The 26,337-nt window shown below is 41.8% G+C and overlaps 1 protein-coding gene across 4 annotated transcripts in view; it reads right to left on the reverse strand.

Annotated features, from left to right (window-relative positions):
- prmt3 (protein arginine methyltransferase 3) overlaps positions 1-26,337 on the reverse strand; it is a 108,217-nt gene that overhangs the window by 78,249 nt on the left and 3,631 nt on the right. For all 4 annotated transcript variants that reach the window (XM_021606802.2, XM_021606801.2, XM_036980432.1 and 1 more), the window contains exons 7-10: positions 25,195-25,339; positions 23,453-23,518; positions 22,032-22,153; positions 4,449-4,548 (exon numbers count right to left, since the gene is read on the reverse strand). In XM_021606802.2, coding sequence (XP_021462477.2) covers positions 4,449-4,548; positions 22,032-22,153; positions 23,453-23,518; positions 25,195-25,339 — 433 coding nt within the window. The remainder of the gene's footprint in view (positions 1-4,448; positions 4,549-22,031; positions 22,154-23,452; positions 23,519-25,194; positions 25,340-26,337) is intronic.

Here is a 26,337-nt window from a genome sequence, read left to right on the forward strand (position 1 = left end):
CTATTGTTGTTGTTTACACAATCCAAAAACAGTCCATTATAAATTGCAATCTAGGTTAGGTGGGCATAATTTTAAAGCTTGTAGTTACTATTGCCAACATGTATAGCCAAAATACAATATTTCAGTGTTAGGCTTTCACAAGGCAATTCAGAAAAGTAGACCATAATTTGAGTGCATAGAATTGGGTCATGAGTGCATTCAGACCAGTGGCGGTTGGTGCCGTTTATGATTAGGGAGGGTGATTGTTTGTTTCATGAGCATGGCCTTATTTCTATTACAGCATATTGGATGACTCTCATTCATATTCCATTCGGCCATCACGGTCGCCTAATAATCCCCAATTTCCGATTGGCTCATTCATCCCCCTCCTCTCCCCTGTAACTATTCCTCAGGTCGTTGCTGTAAATGAGAACGTGTTCTCAATCAACTTACCTAGTAAAATAACTGATAAATAAAATTCACCCAGCTCAATCGATAGGCTACTGCATGATACTCTACTTTTCTCTGTACCCATCATGAGGTTCCTACAACCTAGCCTATGAATGTTTACAGCGTAATTGCACAGGTCGAGCAAATTTTGAGTAATCAAGGTGACAGACAGTGACACATTCAATACTGCCTTGTACACTCTTGCCTGCATCTAGCTGATCTAGGATGTATTCGTAAGTCCAACAGTTGCAACTTCTATTTGACACATTCAGTTATGTTTATCCCTGTTTTGTTCTGTTTGCTTCCATTTAAGAAACGTTTTTGAACAGAATCGGCGGAGTGAACACACCCCTGATCACATGCAAACAGTTGACTTTCATAGCAGCCACATAAAAACAGCATGATCGTTTTGCTTGTTGTATATATATTTCCTTCTAAGACTAATTCTTCTTCTGATCCTGTTTAATGCATGGGCACTTCCGTTCCAATTTCTGTACTGGATTACAGGTACTATTCTCTAAAAGATACCTTTCCCCTAATTTATCAGTTACCAGTTCTGGCCATTAGAGGCAAAGGTCCAGGGCCTGTGGCCGGCCTGCTGGAGATGGTGGTCCTTTTCTCTCCTTTTTTGTTCAGAGTTAAGAGAGTAAGAGAGAGGGGAGAAGTACTTTTCTAATCCTGCTAGGTCACATGGTATCACACCTACAGTAAGTGTTGTCTTGGAGGTAGAGAAAGCATTTTGTGGACATATTTCAAATATCTTAAAATGTATTTTTAGCTTTGCACCTTAGGGTGCTTTTTAGTTGTTCAGTTTTGTCATTTTTATCTTATGTTGTTTGTTCTGTAGTAAATATTTCAGCTTTTTATTTTCACAGTTTGTTTTTCCTGTGAAGCACATTGTGTTGCATTCCATGTCTGAAATGTTCTGTATAAATAAAGCTTGATTTGAAAACCTGAAGTTGGTTAAGGTCAATTCAAAATATTGTCCAGCATGTGTGTCAATGTGCGTATGTTTGTGTTTTCAAGTGTCTGTCTCTGTGAGTGTGTGTGTCACCGTGTGTAAGTGCCTATGCATGTGTGGGTGAGTGACAGTCAGTCCGACTGGGCGACAGTATGACTGATTACTGCTGTCCTCCACTTGGGCAGGTGAGACTCCTATTACTGATAATGAGGCTAGAGAGGAGGCTGCCATTAATTTGGCTCCACAGATCTACGGCACACAGTTAGTGTGTGTGTGTGTGTGTGTTGAACTCTCCAAACAAACTCTGGTGCCCTCCAAAGTGGACGTTGAGGAAAACTTTGCCCACCTCAAAACAAATCCTCGTAAAATAGGATTTAAAAAATACTGTCAAATCTACAGACCACAAACGTTAAGCCAAAGTCCTTCACGTCTTCCTTTTGCTTGATAAGTTATGAAAAGTGTGTTTTCCTCAATTCAATTACCTACCGCCTCCCGGAGAAAAAAAAACATTTTCTGAAAGCCTTTTTTCCAAGTCAAGCTTACCCTGCTTCATTTACTTTTCACCATCATTTGCTACTCACTTCCCAGTGACCTAGGCCAACCAATGGAATTAAGCTTTGCGCTCACATTGAAGAGACCTAGATGTGGATTTCAATATAAAAACTTCAGCCCCAAAAGTTTCTCTCCGGGATCAAGGCCACAAAACTGATTCTAAAGCCAACTTCACTCATGAGAGTCCTCCCCACCCCTCCCGTCAGAAAACAGTCACCTAGACCCATCAGACCTGATTGATCTCTAGGTAACAATCTTTATTTAGCTTCTCAGTAATTCAACCCCTCCTCCCCCCAGTCAGAGGTCTCTCATCTCTGGCTTCATCCCAAATGGAACCTTATGCCCTACATAGCAAACTACTTCTGATCAAAGCCCCGTGACCCCTGGTCAAAAGTAGTGCACTATATATGAAATGGAGTGCCATTTGGGACACTACCTCAGAGAGAGAGAGAAAAAAGAGAGAGGAACAGATCAATGCTTTGAGTTATGAAACAACAGTGGCACGGCTAAAGGCCATCTCTCAAACAACACCCCGGCTAGGTAGACAGGCGACTTGTTTCACAAAAATTAACCCGCCCCCATTAATCACCAGCCCGAGTGATCCCCTATCGTCTAGTCTGAAAGTGGGAGACGGCCAAAAGTTCTGACATTTTCCGATGGAACTTGTCACGTCTCCCTCGGGGTAGAGAGACCTTACTGGATGGATCACTTTACATCACCCAGTTAACTTGTAGTGTGTGTATTACTGAGTAAGCTTCACCTAGGGCCAATATTTTCAAATCACACACTATGAGAAGTAGCATATGACAAAATGTTCTCTGAACATAAAGGAGGCTTTCTTCGCCTTTGTTGACCAAATGTTGTGATTATCTCAGAGATAAAATATATTTCTCCAAGACATGGCTAATATTTGTAAAAAATAATAAAATCTAACTGAATTAGACTGTGCCTTTAATATTCTTCTATCACTTCAAGAGTGAAAGGAAGCAGTCATGTTCTCTAGAAGTGTCTAATTTTAGTGATGTCCCTCCTGTGTATCCATAGCACCCCTTTGGCTGGTTGGCAGAGGTATGACCCATATTCCCTGTCCCCTGTTGGAAGCATTAGGAGGCTTGGGGTACTTGGCTGGCACTGCTCTCCTCTGTCCCCCACTGTGCTCTTCGAGTGTGTGTGTGTGTGTGTGTGTGTGTGTGTGCGCATGTACTTGTGAGTATGTGTTGGACTTCTCTCTCTGTGTGTGTGTGTGTGTGTGTGTGTGTGTGTGTGTGTGTGTGTGTGTGTGTGCTGTGTGCTGGGCGGAGTTGGGGGACATAAGAGGCCAGTTTAGTGATGTATTACAGCATGATACGTTGGCATTGGGATCAGCATAGCCCTAGGTTCTGCCAGAATCACTCTCGTCTATGAGTAAAGCAACGACACAAGGTCATCAAAGTAAAGCCTCACACCCAGGTATGTGTTCAGATGTACAGTGTGACACACTGGTGATTGGCTACTATGATAAATTGTTAAGTTAGGAATATTGATAGCCTGTAGATCAATCAAAGTCATGATGGCACGAACAAATTTGAGGTATTAAAATAAGTGATTTATATCACTCTGTTGGTAAATACTTGCATCAGATCACATCTATAAAGGACTGGTATTCTAATTAAAATCCATTGATGACAACTTGAAGACAGACCTCGTTGGGTCTACACCGCTGTAAGACACGGGGATTCATAAGTCTCTTGCAGTCGGGACTCAAGACTTACTTCAACTTACCGGCAATAAGGTCTAACGCAGACTCAATGAATTTACGACTCTGCAAGGGCTGTCATTTCCTGTCATTTCTCCACTTTACACAGGCAGATCCTAGGGCAGCGTTTTGGGCCCTGCACTCTTTGAGAAATGTCCACAGTCGCTGCGGTGATGAGAAGTGACAGGAGGATTCTCAGATTTATTAGCGTTCTGTGAGCCGGTGTCATTAGAGATTCGTGTCACGCTGTGAATTTCTATTTCCCCTGGTAACGGCGTGAGATTCCGTGCCCGTGCGAACCGCAATGCTCCGTCTGACCCCGGGGGTTCGGGGAAAGCTGGGGCGGGACGTGAGTGGGGACAGATACGGCCTGCTCATGAATAAAGGATGACTTCAGCGGAGTGTTCAACTTTCAACCCCTTCATCCGTTTCGCCAGCGAGGACCTGGCTGATGAATGGGCATCAGTGCTCTGAGCGACTCCAAGTAACCCTGGTTAACTATTTAGAAGGGGACATGGCCGGGGCTAATTCTATACATACCATGTTTAAAATAGTCACTGCTGTTACTAGTGTAGTGGAGGTTTCTATACTGTATGTTGAGATAGTGTTCAGATCAGTTAGAATAACAATATAATTTGTCAGGGTTTGCGGCATTTCCATTTCAATTCAAGCAGATTCAGGAAATCTTCCGAAAAATATACATTATCTTTGGAATGTCCATCACTTTTTTTTTATTTTTAAACCACAACCTGTAATGAACAGTGAACTTACCATCCATTCTGAGATGATGATGTCCACCTTTTCAACGGGCAGTTTGACTTCCTCTATCCTGCCCTTTATCAGAGTGACCCTGTCCTGCAGCTGGTTCGACCTGAGAGGAAACGAGACGGTGAAGAAAAAATGTGTTATCTTTCCTGTTCAAAACATTTTTATTGCCATAATGAAACAAGACAATATGCGATAGTCCAAAATTACAGCCAGAGATAAATTAAACAGTACATTAAGAACCTTAAATCCAAAAAGAACAAATTAAATGTTAAATAACGAAGTGTTGGGAGTGATGCTTTCAGCAAATAGGCCAAAACCATAGATCGGGCACAGTGTTCTACTCAACATTAGTTGTACTTTTACACTTGCATTCAACTCCAGAATAGAATAGTTGTAATCATGGTAACAAATCAATAGCTGTACTATGGTCTCCCAACAACACACAGCTTTTGTGTAACATTCTAAGGTTAGGACTTTAAAGGATGAGCTATTTTTATTAATTAAGTAGGCTCTCTCTCACAAGTATATAAAGAAAAAAGTCCCTGTAGTTGAGGCACAACAAACAGTGAATTTGTTCCGACATATACCCAACCTACTACTCTAACATTGGTCAAAGGCCAAGCTATTTTGGGTAAGTAGGACATAATTGTTCCTCCCCTATGGCCCTTTCACACAGAGGTTTGTGTATTAACGAAAACCCAACCTGACCTGTGTGTGTGTATGTGTATGTGTATGTGTGTGTGTTTGTGTGTGTGCGCACATCCAGAGCACGTGTGTACAGATGAGGTGTGTGTATACACAATACATGCGAGTCCATACTGATGTGGTGACTACGAGAGTTCACCCTGTTTAAATGATCCTTCCTTTTCTGACCGGCAACCCAGGGTATCAATCTCTGTGCATATTCCATTATCATGGCAGCTAATGTTACTGGGGACAGAACAATTACTCACGGCCCAAGAGTGCATTTATGCAGCGCTGATCCTTATCTTCCGCTCCCTCTCTCGCTCGCTATCACATCCTCCCAGAATCACTCTAACATTCTCCCTATCCCCCCGCTCTACCTCCCTTCTTCTCCCTCCCTTCAGGAGAAGGATACACTGTAATCTCATTATTGGGGTAATTTCGAGGACAATGTCAGGACACTGGGTGGGGGGAGGGGGGCGTTGAGGGGTAGAAAGAGATATGACTAAAAGAAAGAGAGCGAGAGCGTGTGTGTATGTACATGTTAGAGAAAGACGGACATAGAGTGCCATTCTTCTGGTTGCTTGTGGTGTTAATCCCCCCGTGGGTTAAATACACACGTCTCATCACCTTAAATCCATCTGTATCGGAGTAGCAGGATTATTCCACAACTCCCCCGGGGGTACAGGGCACTACAGTAAGCCCAATGATTCTAGCTTTATTACCTCATATTTTAATTGTGCTTCTAAATGTCTTTGGGTGCGCCTACATTTTTCAAATTAGGTGCTCCTAATGTGCTCCTTGTAAATAAAACATAGTTGATTCCACCCAATGTCCTACAGCAAAGAAAATCTAATGTTACAGACACACATTGGTCAGTTTATTAGGTACACCACCCTGTTCACAAAAATGGTTCGCTCCTACAGACACTGAGTATTAAGGTATTTTAAGATTTTATTGACTGTAATGGGACTTTCATGAATAATGACTAAATTATGTATACATTTACTAAACAGAATACTTCTCTGTCACTGTATGAATCTTATTATAATCACAACACTGAATATACTGTGTGTAGTTTTAGTTCTGAATTAGAACAAGGACTTTCTGTTCCTTGTTAGAAACGAATGGAGCTATCGTCAGACCGGTTGGAATACTGTGTTCCTTACAGGACATTCTGTCCCCACCCAGGGAGGGGAGAGACCTTGGGCTTGTAGTAGATTGTTTAACACGTGGCAGACAATGTGAGAAGGCTTGTGGACTATATTGCCATAGTATCTGAGAGGAAGAGGGACATTTATGACGAAATGTGAGGTATATAGACCAATGTACCGGAAATGATAAAGAGAACATTCCTGTGAATAAACATTTAACTATTTTACTATTGTAGACTGGGCCTCTGTCTGTCTTCATTTATATCAGTATCTTACAAATCCTGATATAGCAGACTGAGTAGTTTAATTGAATTGGTTAATGAACACGAGAACTAAATTCTCCTGACATTGACACATTTAGGATAGTAATGTAGATGGGGAGATCGACGAGAGGGATAAAGCAGAGAATGTGAGTGGAGGAACGGGGGGCTGGGAATCGCTGCACCCAGGGACAAATGTGGTCTGGGGGCAGCATCACTACAACTAGTGCAGCACTACAACTAGACCAGCCAACGGCACAGTTCGATTGTATTTTGAGTGGAACATTCTTTTAAAAACCAATATGGTTCAGTGTTCAAATCTTCATCAGGGTGATGTTCCTAAAGTATTCCTATCTGTGAGCATGGCTTTCAGTACAGCTGGTTGAAAAATTACACAACAACAGTCTAGCTCTCAAGGCAACACTCAACTAAATCAGGTAATTCAGTAGGGTTATCTGTATAATAAAATAATCTATTGCAGTAATTATGAGTTGTAATCCATCAAGAATCTCCCATTTTTCAAAGGCAATGTCTTTGGCAACTTAACTCGTCCTGTTTTCTAATTTAAACATATGAGCGAGAGAGAGAGATTCCTGTCTGGCAAACAGCACCAATTATAATGAGAGCAAAACTGATATTTTGATTCACACACAAAAAAATGTTTATTTATTTATATATATATATTTTATTTTTTGGGAATCGGTCAATTTTGGCCTTTTAAAGCTATATCGCCATCGGCCGATAACCGATATTCAATAAATAGGATGGGAAAAAGGGAATCTAATGCTAATCTGAACCATTATCATGATGTGTCATTATTATCACAACGTATGAAATCAACATTGGAAGAAGCATAGTTATTGGATATTTGTTATTTTAGATGGCAATTTACGAGAATTTAGTGTCGAAAAATGTACATTTTTAATTTTCCCACTGTAAAACAGTATATCGGCATACATATCGGTATCTGTAAGTCCCCTCCCCCCCAAAATAAAAATTGTAATCAGACCCAAAATAGCGTATCGGTCATAGGGCTGTGACAGTAATTGAATAACCATGTAACTGACAGTTATGGACGGAGACTGTCATGAAAATAATTGTTTAAATAGACCTAAATTCATTCTAGTATTTTATGACATTTATTTTCATGTAGATAAACTGTACCTAATAGCAGGAATGTTTGCTAACTTTGTTTATTAAACTTTCTACATTTCCTCCTCTTTCCAACTTTCCTTTGATGCTCGAGCAGCTAATCGCTAGATGGCGGGGGTGTAGAATGCTATAGGATATGGCACTGCAGTAAAAATGTTTGCTGTTGATGTGTGGAGTTGATGGGTGGCTCGTTTTGATTGCTTGCTAGTAAATAAATAAATATTTTTAAAAAAGGTTGGATGTGTCTGACTATTCATTAATTATTCAACAGCAGTCGACAAGGTTGTTCTGGCTCCGAAGCCTATAATGAACTAACTGTCAAATGGACAATGCGCCAATCCTCTCCAACATGGCATGGTACAATTTTATACGGAATCTTTTCTTATTTTATAGACTAATCAACGCTGATCAGGCCCGGTCCTGGCAGATATGCTGTCGTTATCGAGACCAAAAAAATCCCCGCAAAGTAGAATAGTAGCCTATGAACGCCCATGTGGTAGCCTATCATTTGTAAAACATGCAATTTACTGTTTATCCCGGCCATTTGGTTACATTCATTTATGTTAATTAATAACAGTAATTTACCATTCTCATTTTCAGAGTGGAAACGTTGTTAGCAGAGTTCAAAACCTGCTACACTTGAGAGAAACAAGTTTAGATTTTTTTTTCGCCCAACACAATCTGCTAAATACAGTGCATTTGGAAAGAACTCAGACCCATTGACTTTTTCCAAATTTTGTTACGTTACAGCCTTATTCTAAAATTGATTAAATACATTTTTTCCCTCATCAATCTACACAAACACAATATCCTATAATGACGAAGCAAAAACATGTTTATACATTTTTGCTAATTTATATAAAAAAATATTTAAAAAAAATGAAATATCACAGTTACATAAGTGTTTCATACACTTTACTCAATAATTTGTTGAAGCACCTATGGCAGCAATTACAGCCTCAATTCTTCTTGGGTATGATGAGACAAGCTTGGCACACCTGTATTTGGGGAGTTTCACCCATTTTTTTCTGTATATCTTCTCAAGCTCTATCAGGTTAGATGGGGAGAGTCCCTGCACAGCTATTTTCAGGTCTCTCCAGAGATGTTCGATCGGATTCTAGTCCGGGCTCTGGCTGGGCCACTCGAGGACATTCATAGACTTGCCCCGAAGCCACTCATTGTCTTGGCTGTGTGCTTAGGGTCATTGTCCTGTTGGAAGGTGAACCTTAGTCCCAATCTGAGGTCCTGAGCGCTCTGAAGCTGGTTTTCATCAAGGATCTCTCTGTACTTTGCTCCATTCATCTTTCCCTCGATCCTGACTAGTCTCCCGGTCCCTGCCACTGAAAATCACCACCATCACCGTAGGTATGGTGCCAGGTTTCCTCCAGACGTGATGCTTGGCAGACAGGCAAAACAATTCAATCTTGGTTTCATCTGACCAGAGAATTCCGTTTCTCAAGCAGGCTTTCGTCTGGCCACTATCATAAAGGCCTGATTGGTGGAGTGCTGCAGAGATGGTTGTCCTTCTGGAAGGTTCTCCCATCTCCACAGAGGAACTCTGGAGCTCTGTCAGAGTGACCATCAGGTTCTCTACATAAAATTCCTTCGACCTCATGGGCTGGTTTTCACTCTGACATGCACTGCCAACTGTGGAACCTTAAAAAGACAGGTGTGTGCCTTTCCAAATCATATCCAATCAATTGAATTTACCACAGGTGGACTCCAAACATGTTGTAGAAACATCAAGGATGATCAATGTTAACAGGAAGCACCTAAGCTCAATTTCGAGTCTCATAGCAAAGGGTATGAACTTATGTAAACAAGGTATTTCCGTTATTTATTTATTTTTAACATTTGATAAAATGTCTTAAAGACTGTTTTCGCTTTGTCATTATGGCGTATTGTGTGTAGATTGATTAAATTACTTTTCCACATCAATTTTAGAATAAGGCTGTAAAGTAACAAAATGTGGAAAAAGGGAAGGGGCCTGAATACTTTCTGAATGCACAAATTATAATACTTCATACTTTCATTGTCTACTCATTATCTTAAAGCCTACTTTCTTGAAAGCCTAAGGTAGGCCAAGGTTTTTAAATATATTTTAAGGAAAAATAGTTTGTGTGTCTGACACACGCTGTTGGCTTTGATTAACGGGTGCTTTTACAACGGTTTGCATGTGTGAGATTGCTGATTCTCTCTATAGGCCTACATGTCCATTCAGAAAGTTTCCTAAAGTAGCCTGTCTGGACTCCATCTGTTTAATAAGGATCAAAAGCCTATTTTTAGTAGCTTAGGCTACATTATTTCATTAAGATGTACTCTCTCTGAAAAAAATGTGTTAATGCCACTGATATCGAATGACCTCAACAGCATGGTTTGTGACGTGATGCAAATATTTCGGGAAAAGTGGAATTAAACTTCATTTGTGCGTCGAAATAGGATCAGTAATAAAAAAAAACATATGCAGAAAAGCCAACAGGTTGGCATATATCTTTATTTTGACTCCATTAACGTTGTGTCAACACAAAAACGCAACAGATCCTCTCCAACCTGGCATTTCTTAATTGGTTGAGGAATAATAACAATAATGAAATGCTACGATAATAATGGTTTGTTTCAAGTATGTCTTCAAAAGGGGGAGACACCCTGGACCCAAACTGTTACAGACCTATATCCATCCTACCCTGCCTATCAAAGGTCTTCGAAAGCCAAGTCAACAAACAGATCACTGACCATCTCGAATCCCACCGTACCTTCTCCGCTGTGCAATCCGGTTTCCGAGCCGGTCCCGGGTGCACCTCAGCCACGCTCAAGGTACTAAACGATATCATAACCGCCATCGATAAAAGACAGTACTGTGCAGCCGTCTTCATCGACCTGGCCAAGGCTTTCGACTCTGTCAATCACCATATTCTTATCGGCAGACTCAGTAGCCTCGGTTTTTCTAATGACGACACCAATCTGTACACTTCTGGCCCTTCTTGGGACACTGTGCTATCTAACCTCCAAACGAGCTTCAATGCCATACAACACTCCTTCCGTGGTCTCCAACTGCTCTTAAATGCTAGTAAAACAAAATGCATGCTTTTCAACTGTTGCTGCCTGCACCCGCACGCCCGACTAGCATCACCACCCTGGATGGTTCCGACCTAGAATGTGGACATCTATAAGTACCTAGGTGTCTGGCTAGACTGTAAACTCTCCTTCCAGACTCATATCAAACATCTCCAATCCAAAATCAAATCTAGAGTTGGCTTTCTATTTCGCAACAAAGCCTCCTTCACTCACGCCACCAAACTTACCCTAGTAAAACTGACTATCCTACCGATCCTCGATGTCATCTACAAAATAGCTTCCAATACTCTACTCAGCAAACTAGATGCAGTTTATCACAGTGCCATCCGTTTTGTTACTAAAGCACCTTATACCACCCTCCACTGCGACCTATATGCTCTAGTCGGCTGGCCCTCGCTTCATATTCGTCGCCAGACCCACTGGCTCCAGGTCATCTACAAGTCCATGCTAGGTAAAGCTCTGCCTTATCTCAGTTCACCGGTCACGATGGCAACACCGACCCGTAGCACGCGCTCCAGCAGGTGTATCTCACTGATCATCCCTAAAGCCAACACCTCATTTGGCCGCCTTTCCTTCCAGTTCTCTGCTGGCTGTGACTAGAACAAATTGCAAAAATCGCTGAAGTTGGAGACTTATTTCCCTCATCAACTTTAAGCATCTGCTATCTGAGCAGCTAACCGATCACTGCAGCTGTAAATAGTCCAGCTGTAAATAGCCCACCCAATTTACCTACCTCATCCCCATACTGTTTTTATTTATTTACTTTTCTGCTCTTTTGCACACCAGTATCTCTACTTGCACATGTTCATCTGATCATTTATCGCTCCAGTGTTAATATGCTAAATTGTAATTATTCGCCTACCTCCTCATGCCTTTTGCACACAATGTATATACTCTTTTTTTTCTACTGTGTTATTGAATTGTTTATTGTTTACTCCATGTGTAACTCTGTGTTGTTGTCTGTTCACACTGCTATGCTTTATCTTGGCCAGGTCGCAGTTGAAAATGAGAACTTGTTCTCAACTAGCCTACCTGGTTAAATAAAGGTGAAAAAAAATTAAAAAAAAGTGTACAAACAGAATTGTGACCTCCCCTTTTTTTGACCCCCCTGAACAGTTATGTCGGTGACCATGTACTGTAACCTCAAATTCCAAGACCGTAACAGCCCTAATCAGTCGGGCTCTAATTTTAATTACATACAGTGCCTTGCAAAAGTATTCATTCCCCTTGGCGTTTTTCATATTTTTTTGCATTACAACCTGTAATTTAAATGGATTTTTATTTGGATTACATGTAATGGACATACAAAAAAATTGTCCAAACTGTTGAAGTGAAAAAAATGGAAAAATAAAAAACGGAAAAGTGGTGCGTGCATATGTATTCACCCTCTTTGCTATGAAGCCCCTAAATAAGATCTGGTGCAACCAAATACCTTCAGAAGTCACATAATTCGTTTTAAAAAAGTCCACCTGTGTGCAATTTAAGTGTCACATGATCTCAGTATATATACACACCTGTTCTGAAAGGCCCCAGAGTCTGCAACACCACTAAGCAAGGGGCACCACCAGGCAAGTGGCACCATGAAGACCAAGGGGCTCTCCAAACAGGTCAGGGACAAAGTTGTGGAGAAGTACAGATCAGGGTTGGGTTATAAAAAAATATCCTAAACTTTGAACATCCCACGGAGCACCATTAAATCCATTATTTAAAAAATGGAAAGAATATGGCACCACAACAAACCTGCCAAGAGAGGGCCGCCCACCAAAACTCACAGACCAGGCAAGGAGGGCATTAAATCAGAGAGGCAACAAAGAGACCAAAGATAACTCTGAAGGAGCTGCAAAGCTCCACAGCGGAGATTGGAGTATCTGTCCATAGGACAAATTTAAGCAGTACACTCCACAGAGCTGGGCTTTATGGAAGAGTGGCCAAAAAGAGCCCTTGCTTAAAGAAAAAAATAAGGAAACACGTTTGGTCTTCACCAAAAGGCATGTGGGAGACTCCCCAAACATATGGAAGAAGGTACTCTGGTCATATGAGACTAAAATTGAGCTTTTTGGCCATCAAGGAAAACGCTATGTCTGGCGCAAACCCAACACCTCTCATCTCTCTGAGAACATCATCCCCCCCAGTGAAGCATGGTGGTGGCAGCATCATGCTGTGGGGATGTTTTTCCATCGGCAGGGACTGAGAAACTGGTCAGAATTGAAGGAATGATGGCTGGAGCTAAATACAGGGAAACCTGTTTCAGTCTTCCAGAGATTTGAGACTGTGGCGGGGGTTCACCTTCCAGCAGGACAATGACCCAAAGCATACTGCTAAAGCAACACTTGAGTGGTTTAAGGGGAAACATTTAAATGTCTTTGAATGGCCTGGTCAAAGCCCAGAAGTCAATCCAATTGATAATCTGTGGTATGACTTAAAAGATTGCTGTACACCAACGGAACCCATCCAACTTGACGGAACTGGAGAAGTTTTGCCTTTAAGAATGGGCAAAAATCCCAGTGGCTAGATGTGCCAAGCTTAAAGTGACATTCCCCAAGAGACTTGCAGCTGTAATTGCTGCAAAAGGTGTCTCCACAAAGTATTGACTTTGGGGGGAGGGGGGGTGGGGGCTGAAGTTATGCATGCTCAAGTTCCTTTTTTGTAGGTCTTATTTCTTGTTTGTTTCCCAATTAAAACTATTTTGCATCTTCAAAGTGGTAGGCATGTTGTGTAAATCAAATGATACAAACGCCAAAAAATATATATTTTAATTCCAGTTTGTAAGGCAATAAAATCATAAAAATGCCACAGGGGTGAATACTTTCGTAAGCAACTGTATGCCTTCATTAAGATCTACTGTGGGGTAGTGACAAAAACTGCACGTGTGTGTGTGTGTATCTGTATAGGTGTGCATCTGGGGTACAATGTCATGTTTTCACTACTTTCTCCTGCCACGCTGAGAGGCCTAGTGGGAAACTGCCTGCATGCCAACACACACACCCGACAGCGAGCTAGTGGGCTGTAAAATTAAAACGTCCCCTCTCCCGCAATCCCATTGTTTTGCTTATACGACACTCCCTTGCATAATGGTAATAACAACAGACAATAATGGCCCCTAACTCAAAGCTGCATTCAGGCATACACAGATTGAGGAGTGTTTGTTGGTCTATGGGTGGTAAATGAGTTTGGTTTGGAAGCACTGTCCGGTTCACTGGTGGTGCTAGTGGAGAACTGTTATAAAAACGGGTGTAGGTGTTATAAAACACACAGCAGGTGAGAGTGTAGTAGCCCCTTACACTCGTACCAGTATACAGGTTGAAAATGGCAGATTTGGGCACTGATAAATGCCTAAATTGAAACACAGTGGCTGTACAGTAACATGCTATAAATTACACCAGAGCTCTGGCTCTGCGCTTCACAGCGCTCTATGGGTTTTGACTGACATATGATCGGAACGTGAACACCTGGCATAATAAGATGTTGCCCCCATCCCTCCTGCTCATTAAGCAACTTTTTGTGCTTTTGTCCGAGGGAAATGTTAATTAAAAGATGGGTTGCACTAGCAGTAGTTTAGGGAGCAGCTGTGGAAGAGCCGAGAGGCAGGAAAGAGTCAGGCATGTGCACTAAATGATGTGAGTTAAGGCCAGGCTGTCTGACACCCACTTTATTGAGCTCAACCACCTGAAACAAATAAAAAGGTGGCTGGAAGTCACAGAGACCTCTACTGAGAAAGTCCATACTACACTGGGGAGGGAAGTGTACTAGTCCACATACTACTAGGGAGGGAATATATTTCCAAAACACTTTCCAACTGAAAATACATTTCAAATGTATTTGCTGAAGCAAAGACTCCAATGTGTTTCCTAATAAATCACTGCAAGCGTGCGAGTACAACATCAGAACCAAATTTGCTGTGATAGAAAGCATCATGGCACTCTAGTTTTGTGGATCCGAGGTGCCCACCGGATAATTTATATGTAGAAGGACAGAGAAGCTCAGTTCTTGTGACTTGTTAAAAAGGACATTCTACTCCAAAATGTTTTTTATTTTTATTTTGTATTATCCTGACACCATCTAAAATATAATTTCTACATCCAGAAATGAGCCAAATAACATACTGGTAAAATAATTTGTTAGCGTTACTTTAACATATTGGACCATGCATATAGCCTATGCATGGTCCATATTATCAGATATGCTATTAGCAATAAGCATCATCACCTGTAGCCCAACTTATGCAGCATAGCGGCTATAAATAGTCTGAAGCATGGTGCTGCCAATCATTTAACTAGTTAGCGTCCCACAGAATAGTATGTCCCAGAAATCTTGCATAAACAAAGTGAATATAACGTAGGCCGACCTGTTAGGGGAAGACGCCTGTACTTCTCACAGAAACCACTTTATGTCACCATTCGTTAAATAGATTAACTATTCTACTATGGGATAACTGATTTTTCTATTTTTTCCATTACTCGTTTTGTTTGCAGAGGAAAAGTATGTGTGGACTGTTCTAGCATCTTCAAAGTGCGCATTTTTTGGGGGGTGTGGCAGCGCCGCAGCTAAATGACTGTAGCAGAAACACTGACACCAAGCACTAATCAAAATATACAAAGAAATGGTTAATTGACCACAAAATAAATCTACATTTTGCAATGGCAATCTCAAGACTTAAACCCCATTTGAAAACCTGTGGTTTGTATTGAAGTAGGCAGTCCATAAGAGCAGACGAAGGATTTGGAAAGAGAAATGATCTAAGATCCCTCCCAATGTGTTCTCCAATCTCATAGAACATTTTAGAAAAAGGCTCAGTGTCATTATCCTTGCAAGTGGACAACAGCGGTGCCAATACCTTTGACCCTGTTGTACTACTTGTTAAACAAAATGCCTCCCTCTGAGCAATTGTATTAGTATAAAATAATTCCCACACAAAAAAGTAGCATACAATATAGCTCAGTATTTTTCTGGCAGGTTGGCAGGTAGATGTGCTGACTTGGACTGCAGTAAGGACAGCGAGTGCACCAATTTGTTTGAGAGCGAATTGTTTGTCACAGAAACTTACGTTTAACAGGCTAGAAACTATTTATTAAAATTTTAAAAATAGTATCAGTGTATTTCTCGATGGCCTGTATAGATCCAGAAAAATGCATCAGTTAATGTTTTTTTTTTTTTTTTTTACTTATCTGCCTGAAATCTCTATCTCTGCGACACGGATTTAGTTCCTCTGTCTCTTCCCATGGAGGCTTCCCCGTTCAGGGGAAATAGCGAGCATTTAAATGCGCTGCAGGAGCTGTATTTACTATGCCCTCTTATGGGAAACAATGTGGACCGACTGGAATTCTGATGCAACAATATTTACTCACGGAGGACATAAGGGAAGAAGTGGCTACTCTTAGCAAACAGATTAAAAGCTTGCACAATATACTGATATATAGGAAAGAAACCCCCCCCCCAAAAAATACTATTTACACACTATAGGATCAATCTAAAACTTTGCACATTCACTGATGCCATCTAGTGGCCAAAACCTAAATTGCACCTGGGCTGGAATAATACATTATGGCCTTTCTCTTGCATTTCAAAGATGCGTTTGTTAAAAAAAAAAATCATGTTTTCTTTCTTTCTATTACCAGATCTAATGTGTTATAGTCTCCTACATTCATTTCACATTTCCACAAACATCAAAGTGTTTCCATTCAAATGGTATCAAGAATATTCATATCCTTGCTTCAGGTCCTGAGCTACAGGCAGTTAGATTTGGGTATGTCATTTTAGGCAAACATTTTAAAAAGTGGCAGATCATTAATTAAACCAACATTGACATTTTGGTAATATCTGAAACTAAATAAGACTGTGCTGGATACTGATGTGTTTCTGGCTAGTTATGTTTTTAGAAGTGGAGGTGTCACCATATTTACAAAGGACAACTTAAATGTTAATGCATCTCTCACACTCTCTGTCCTTAAGCAATTTTAATGTCTAGTTTCGTCCTAAACTTGCGCGAGTGGGAATTTTATCGCCCTCCCTCTGCCTCAACATGTGCTTTTAGCCCTACGATCTAACTATGCTTAATCTGAATTAGACATTTGGGGTGATCTTAATTTGGATTGGTTGATGTTAGTTACTGATAGATTTTGCTGAAAAAGATCTGCACTAACTCAGCTGATAACTGAACCAAACTACCACAACTTTAAACACCCTGAAAAATCTACTCATTTAAATATTATTTTGACAAAATGCCCCTCAAATATACAGCCTATGGAATTTTTGCTAATGAGTTCAGTGACATTTGAACCCCCCCTTGACTGCATAAGAGATGCAAAGCTACATAAATCCCCCCTCGCATTATTACAATGAGAAATTATAGGAATTTCAATGAGCAACAACTTTTGTCTGATATGGTATTGTTTGAATGGGGGGGGGTTGTGTCAAATATCTCTGACTTGGATAGGCACTAAAATGTTTTACTTCTTTGCTCAACTCTATTGCAGATAAACATGTTAGTTTCTTGAACTAAGGATAAAGGATAGAGCTAATCCCTGATCACACATGAACTATCAGAGAAAGTTCAGGAGATAAATTTAGCTTGGGCTAAGGCAAGGCTGATTGATTCTAAGTCTAACTGGCAGTCCTGTAGACGCTCCAGAAATAGATGTCCACCCCTTGTTAGAAAAGCAACATTTTATCAAAATGTATTTGTCACATGCGCCAAATACAACAGGTGTAGAATTTACCGTAAAATGCTTACTTACAAGCCCTTAACTTTATTTCTTGAACTGCATTGTTGGTTAAGAAAATATTTACTAAATAAAATGTAAAAATTAAAAATAAAAAGTAGCACAAAATAACGAAGCTATTTGTACACTACAATTCAAAGGTTTGGGGTCAAACAAATAAATGTCCTTGTTTTCCATGAAAACATACATGAAATGAGTTGCAAATTTAAATAGGAAATATAGTCAAGACGTTGACAAGGTTATAAATGATTTTTAATTGAAATAATAATTGTGTCCTTCAAACTTTTTCATCAAAGAATCCTCCATTTGCAGCAATTACAGCCTTGCAGACCTTTGGCTTTCTAGTTGTCAATTTGTTGAGGAAATCTGAAGAGATTTCACCCCATGCTTCCTGAAGGGCACTTCTTATGTACCATACGGTCAAGCTGCTCCCACAACAGCTCAATAGGGTTGAGATCCGGTGACTGTGCTAGCCACTCTATTATAGACAGGATACCAGCTGACTGCTTCTTCCCTAAATAGTTATTGTATAGTTTGGAGCTGTGCTTTGGGTCATTGTCCTGTGGTAGGAGGAAATTGAGCACCGTCCACATGGTATGGCGTTGCAAAATGGAGTGATAGCCTTCCTTCTTCAAGATCCCTTTTACCCTGTACAAATCTCCCACTTTACCACCACCAAAGCATCCCCAGACCATCACATTGCCTCCACAATGCTTGACAGATGGTGTCAAGCACTCCTCCAGCATCTTTTCATTTTTTCTGCCTCTCACGAACGTTCTTCTATGTGATCCGAACACCTCCAACTTAGATTCGTCTGTCCATTACACTTTTTTCAGTCTTCCTCTGTCCAGTGTGTGTTCTTTTGCCCATCTTAATCTTTTCTTTTTTTTTGGCCAGTCTGAGATATGGCTTTTTCTTTGCAACTCTGCCTACAAGGCCAGCATCCCTGAGTCGCTTCGTCACTGCTGACGTTGAGACTGGTGTTTTGCGGATACTATTTAATGAAGCTGTCAGTTGAGGACTTGTGAGGCGTCTATTTCTCAAACTAAACACTAATGTACTTGTCCTCTTGCCCAGTTGTGCAACGGGGCCTCCCACTCCTCTTTCTATTCTGGTTAGGGCCAGTTTGCGCTGTACTGTGAAGGGAGTAGTACACAGCATTGTATGAGCTCTTCAGTTTCTTGGCAATTTCTCGCATGGAACAGCCTTCATTTCTCAGAACAACAATAGACTGACGAGTTTCAGAAGAAGGGTCTTTGTTTCTGGCCATTTTGAGCCTGTAATCGAACCCAGAAATGCTGATGCTCCGGATACTCAACTAGTCTAAAGGCCAGTTTTATTGCTTCTTTAATTCAGGACAAGAGTTTTCAGCTGTGCTAACATAATTGCAAAATGGTTTTCTAATGATCAATTAGCCTTTTAAAATGATAAACTCGGATTAGCTAACACAACGTGCCATTGGAACACAGGAGTGATAGATGCTGATTGTGGGCCTCTGTACGCCTATGTAGATATTCCATTAAAACTGTGCCGTTTCCAGCTACAATAGTCATTTACAACATTAACAATGTAATTTCAAATTAACACTGTATTTCTGATCAATTTGATGTTTTTTTTTTTTAAATGGACAAAAAAAGTAGCCTTTCTTTCAAAAACAAGGACATTTCTACGTGACCCCAAACTTTTGAACGGTAGTGTATATGTTTTAGTACTTTTAGCCCTTTCTCGTGATTTCCAATTGGTAGTTAGTCTTGTCCCATCGCTGTAACTCCCCTACGGACTCGGAAGAGGCGAAGGTCAAGAGCCACATGTCCTCCGAAACACGACCCTGCCAAGCCGCACTACTTCTTGACACACTGCTCACTTAACCCGAAAGTCAGCCCCACCAACGTGTCAGAGGAAACACCGTCCAGCTGCTGACCGAAGTCTAGCCTGCAGGTACCCGGCCCACCACAAAGAGTCGCTAGAGCTCAACGGTACAAGAAAATCAAGAAAATGTCACTTTCATAGCACACAGCAAATTGGCCAGCGTTAATTAGTAAATTTTTCAGTGTAACATTTCTAGTGTTGATTCAGGAGTTAAGTTAACACTAAGTGGTGTAAAATAACCCCAGTGATGTTACTAACCAGAGTTTAACCAAAACCACAGCCATCATTATCATATTTCCCAGCATGCTCTACTGCAGGTATATTTTTTTATTGTGTGATTCAATATCCATGTTTTGATTGATTATTCTTCTGCTTCCCAAATATAAATAACATTTTTTTTCTAAACGAATCCAATCTGTTACCTGGACTTACTGCACCTGATACTGAAATGTTTGTTCCAGTTTAGATGATTTAGGTAGTGTCATACTTTAGTCTTCCCAACCCTGGCAGTCATTCTGAATGCAGGTTGTAAGTGAATAAAAATTCAAAATGTTGGATATCCCTCCTCTGGCTGGAATTCAATAGGAATTACACAACTTTACAAGCCAGCATTATGTGACTTGCAGGCCTGATGTGATCTGTAAACCATGAGTTTTAGGGTAAAACTAGGCCCTCAAAACAAGGCCTTACAAACTATGTAGTGTATTGTGTTAAATAATAACATTTTAACAATAACATATTCACATAGGATTTTACTTGGTGAAGGCCACAGTGCTGAAAATTAATGAATATAACAATCATGTCTCTGTCACTAGCAAACACAGTCAAGGGTGGTACTGGTAATTAAAATGTACTCGAAAGGCACCTTGGGAAATATACAAATGAGGATCAGCACCTTATTTGCTTAAAATAAGGTATTGGAGTGTGTGGTTCTTCAGTGAACCATCCCATTTAAGGTTATTCAAATAACCTAGAATGGTTACCCTATGGCATCGCTCTTAGGAACTTTATTTGGTTCATCAAGCTCGAAACCCTGGGTCTCGACCCCGCCCTGTGCAACTGGGTACTGGACTGCCTGACGGGCCGCCCCCAGGTGGTGAGGGTAGGTAACAACATCTCCACCTCGCTGATCCTCAACACTTGGGCCCCACAAGGGTGCGTTCTGAGCCCTCTCCTGTACTCCCTGTTCACCCACGACTGCGTGGCCACACACGCCTCCAACTCAACCATCAAGTTTGCGGACGACACTACAGTGGTAGGCTTGATTACCAACAACGACGAGACGGCCTACAGAGAGGAGGTGAGGGCCCTCAGAGTGTGGTGTCAGGAAAATAACCTCACACTCAACGTCAACAAAACTAAGGAGATGATTGTGGACTTCAGGAAACAGCAGAGGGAGCACCCCCCTATCCACATCGATGGGACAGTAATGAAGAGGGTAGTACGTTTTAAGTTCCTCGGCGTACACATCACAGACAAACTGAATTGGTCCACCCACACAGACAGCATCGTGAAGAAGGCTCAGCAGCGCCTCTTCAACCTCAGGAGGCTGAAGAAATTTGGCTTGTCACCAAAAACACTCACAAACTTCTCAGATGCACAATCGAGAGCATCCTGTCGGGCTGTATCACCGCCTGGTACGGCAAATGCTCCGCCCACAACCGCAAGGCTCTCCAGAGGGTAGTGAGGTCTGCACAACGCATCACCGGGGGCAAACTACCTGCCCTCCACCTACACAACCCGATGTCACAGGAAGGCCATAAAGATCATCAAGGACAACAACCACCCGAGCCACTGCCTGTTCACCCCGCTATCATTCAGAAGGCGAGGTGAGTACAGGTGCATCAAAGCAGGGACCGAGAGACTGAAAAACAGCTTCTATCTCAAGGCCATCAGACTAACTAACATTGAATGGCTGCTGCCAACACACTGACTCAACTCCAGCCACTTTAATAATGGGAATTGATGGAAATTGATGTAAAAATGTATCACTAGCCACTTTAAACAATGCTACTTAATTTAATGTTTACATACCCTACATTATTCATCTCATATGTATATACTGTACTCAATACCATCTTGCCTATGCCGTTCTGTACCATCACTCATTCATATATCTTTATGCACATATTCGTTATCCCTTTACACTTGTGTGTATAAGGTAGTAGTTTTGGAATTGTTAGGTTAGATTACTCATTGGTTATTACTGCATTGTCGGGACTAGAAGCATAAGCATTTCGCTACACTTGCATTAACATCTGCTAACCATGTGAATGTGACAAATAAATTTGATTTGATCTGAACCTTTATTTTTAATAGTGTACTATAAAACATTTTATTTTGCATACCCATAATGCCTAATATTTAGAACACAAGTATGGGTATTCAGACACAGCCATTGACTGGCTTCTGGTCCCTGTGATACGGGGGTTATAAGTTATATGCAGTAGACGTATGGACACTGACACACCATCCCTATAAAGCCTTATCTGAGCTCATAGACACCCTCTTGTCAATGGGGTGTGTTACAGGTGAGTGTTTGTATATCACATAATATTCATGTCCAGTTGGCACGAAACAGGGGGGCATTTGAAACAGGGCAGTACAACACAACCAACTTGTCTAAAAACACTCCATTTCCCAGGATTCCCTGGGATAACAATGGCGGCTCACCTGACAATGTCCATGGCCTGGTAGATGATTTCTGATTGGTCCACCCCAATGACCATTTTGGCTCCCGCTCTGGCGGCGAACATAGAAAGGATGCCCGTCCCACAGCCCACATCTAGCACCACCTGCAGTATAGGAGGTAGAAGTGCAGTATAGGAGGTAGAAGTGCAGTATAGGAGGTAGAAGGGGAAACTTCCCCTTCCTTATAACTAGTAAAGGATCGGCTGATTAGCGTGTTAAGAAGGGTAGATAGAAATGTTCTAACAGGGGTGTAGACCAGGGGCTGGCCAATAATTTAGTCCCGAGGGCCACATCAGGAATTAAATTCAGCGGACGATTTGTTCGTCAAAAGAAAAAGGGCTGGTATTAGAAAAACACACAAAGTAGGTCCATTATAATTTCTATATACTTGCTATCTAGTTAAAAGATGTTCAAGAGTGGCCAGGAGTGTTTTTTTTAAATGGCCAGTGAAATCAGAAACACAATATTCCTGTGTTTCATATATACTTCCACACAAGGAGGTTGGAATAATCCTGTGAAAATTATGATAATGCCCTTTTAGTGTGAGCTTTTTGAAAAGGCCGCCTGAAATTTTAGACTGTTTTGGTAGGATGGAGTTTTGACCTACCTATTGACATCTGAGAAGGAGCTACGGGAAAAGGATTGAGCTACACACAAAACAGCAAACACATAGCCCTCGTAATACAAACCATTTTCAACTTCCCTCACAAACATTTCTCCCTCTGATATACTCCTATCCTGTGGCCTGGCTGGTCTAGTGACATGGGTTTGAATCCAGCCTACAGCCCTTCGACACAATCTCTATCTTTTCCCACTGTCGTTCTCTTTCACAATCCGTACAAGGAAAATCTGAAAATACCTTCAAGATATATTTTCAAGAGATACTTATTTCTGGTACGCTGAAGGACCATACTGGGGGCGAGGTGCAGGAGAGGAGCCAGAGTGTTTATCACAATGACAGGGGTTGCGGCAGGTCAACATAACCCTTATCCACCGCCACTCCGATGACAGGGATAACAATACCCAGACCAAACCCTGCGTTTCTTCTTCCAGCAACCGTCCTGTTTCCTACCCATTCTCTCCCATCCCTAACCCCTTTGACTGAAAAATTGCTCCACCCCCCCCCCCCCAACCTATCATCTACCCCCTCCCTCGGGGCATACCCGGTGGCAACACATAAGGGATGGCCTTGGAGATGGACGCTGCCTGCTTCCAATGACAGTGCACGGTTGGGGAGGAAGGGTGGCAATAAGGGGGTTGGTGTGCGCTCGTTATCAGCACTCCACAGTCCCCGGCCAAGAGGCGCTACAGTGCGTAATGAAGTCGCAGCGTTTTAAACGAGGCGCCGTCACCGCCATAGCAATCTATATTTTAAAACCTGCACTGCCAAGTTCTTTGCTCACCTTGTCCTTGAACACTTCCGGGTTGAGGTACATGAAGTCCCTGTAGCTTTCTGTGCGCACTTTATCCTGAAAGGAAGGCACAAAGAGCATTCAGGTCATCCATTACCATGGGCAGAGAAAACAATCATAGAGCATGTCTTCAGAAACAACATAAACTGTAACAAGTTATCCAGTCACCCGAGACCAAGGTGTGTGTGTCACAGCAGGGCGGGATGGACGGTTGTATGTCTATGAGGTGGAGAGTTCCCGTGAAGAGGAGAGATTACATGTTTGTGCTTGTATGTGGTGTCATCTCGTGGAATCAGAGCTGACTGGGGATTTGACTCCACGGTAAATGAGTATAATGCATGCTAGGCTGAGCAATCTAAAGAAAAGTAGACTCAATCTAACATAGAAATAGAAAGGACTGGCATCGTTTCAACCATTCCATGAGGAATCTAGTTGGTCAGGACGGGCTAATTAACCTGCCAATCAAATCTTTACGCTTTTCAGAAGGAGGCCTTTTACGTACCCATGAAACACACATTTAAAACGCACAACTTATCCGCACTCATTTCGGATGATGCCTTCTCATGCTGTTGGTGTGTTGACAGAAACAGAACAAACCATCAAATATTTTGCCAAATTACAGATAAATCCCAATAGGAGCGGTTTCCCAGAAACAGAGATTCTCCATTGAGCTTGCTTTTAGTCCAGGACTAGGTTTAATAGTGTCAAGGAAACCACCCCCACCCCATGGTGTTGAAATAAATCACAAATCAATTAGAAGATTAAATCCGATCTGTTCCAAAGACTGCTTCTACATCTGCACTGCTTGCTGTTTGGGGTTTTAGGCTGGGGTTCTGTACAGCACTTTGTGACATCGGCTGATGTAAAAAAAAAAAAAAAGGCTTTACAAATAAATTTGATTGATTGATCTGACATGAAACCTGACCTCATATTCATTATATTAGTCTGACATGAGGAGTAGCGAAGGATCCTTGGAGCAAGGATGATTGAAAACCAGAGCTTCTAGTAATAGAGAATTGATTCTTCAAGATTTATCTTTGATAACTTGCCCGGAGAAACAGACTGAACTTAGATGATGGGGCAGGGAAGGAAGTGGGAGGGTTACATGGTGAGACTCACTTTCTCTCTCGCCCTGTCTTAAGCACGCACACACACACACCGTGACCAACAGTGATCCACTTTATGGCAGCCCATAAAAGAGTTGACGATCTTCTACCGCAAACGTGGTTCCTCTTTCCTCCGAGGAATGGTTTTTGATGGAGTTTAGTCTGACGTATATACATATATGACACAAACATTAACAGTGCTAAGCACCAATCAGAGAGAGGGAACGGATCATGTCGAAGCACTGCGGTAATAAGTGAGAGAGGAAGAGAGGGTTGACCACCTAGCATTCCCACCCACACCTCTCCTTCCACACACACACAACTTATAATGCTTAAGAAGTGTGAAATACAATTACCACATCTCAAATCCCCACCATGGTATAGTAATGCTGATGTTTTGCATGAGAGCTCACTCCTTATTGCTGATTTGTCACTGAGAAAAACTTAATGTTATCAACATCATAGTTTGCAAAGAGTCGATCATTTTCATTTAATGCTACATCGAGCCTTTAGGATAAACCGCACTGCTAAACCTGCGTCCCTCCTCTCTCTGCAGTGTCTACTGAATTAAGAAGAAGAGGGCATGAGTGTATGCATATGCGCAGGCATGCCATTGTGGTAGCGGACCTTAAGCATCTCCTCATGGATGCTGTAGTGGCCATATGAGCTGAAGTAGGCCTCGTCCTCGTCCTCCCGGAGCTCAGCCACGGCACCCAAGGACCCGGTGCCCCGACCCACATCCGCATTCAATACTAGACCCTGGGCCAGCAACCTGAAACAAATACAATAGTATTTTTACAACAGAGCAGGATGAGGTTGCCTTAGACCCTGATCAGTTTTGCACCACCCCCTCCCCCCCACCACCATGATTTAAGGTTCAGATTGGCTGATCCTAGATCAGCACTTACGGGCAACTTCTATCCGGAATGTATTGGAACAGATTTACCACAGCACAGTCACACACTTACAGCACCAACCGCACACACACTTACAGCACAATAAATGGAAAGACAGCATCTATATCCCCCCACTCCCCCTCTATGCAGCAGTGGAATTTCCCTCCCTCCCTTCTCCTCCTAAACAAAGGAAAGGCCTCTGCAATACTGAGTTCACTGAGTCCCTCTGCTGGCCGCAGGTGGGAGGTGCAGGTGTGAGAATGAGAAACACCAGTGCGCAGGGATCAAATGCAGGGATCCATTTGGTAGCAATATGTGACCAATTGACTTGACTGTGCAAGTAAAAATATATATATTGGTCGCATCAGTGCCATCTGGAAATTCTAGGTGGTTACTTCACTCAAACTTTGGTATTTTTGTGGCGGCTAAAACTGATTTGGTCAAACAGTAAAGTCCATTACCCTGGCCTGATTCCTTAATGACAGTTTCTGCCCTACCCCTGTACCAGTTTCACTGGTAGCTGCTGTGATGAGACACACTCACCCCTTCTCCCACTGAGTGCCCCAAGGAGAGGAATAGAAAATGCGTTTTGATTGCGCAATTGAGGACACTGGAGGCCGTCATTGTAAACAATAATTTGTTCTTAACTGACTTGCCTAGTTAAATAAAAGGTCAAGTAAAAAATGTATTAAAACATACTATACTTTAGGTCAGAAGTCAGGGTCTCTTGATTCGGTCGTGTCGGGTGAACTGTTGTGTCCTCACCTTTGTTCTGATCATTTCCCGAAAAGGAAAAGGTGCAACGCTCGCTTACCATTAAAAACACATTTTCTTGAAGCAACTATTAAAAGCTTAAGCAATAAAATATTGTGTT

The sequence above is a fragment of the Oncorhynchus mykiss genome, chromosome 6, assembly GCF_013265735.2.
Source record: "Oncorhynchus mykiss isolate Arlee chromosome 6, USDA_OmykA_1.1, whole genome shotgun sequence".
Lineage (NCBI taxonomy): Eukaryota > Metazoa > Chordata > Actinopteri > Salmoniformes > Salmonidae > Oncorhynchus > Oncorhynchus mykiss.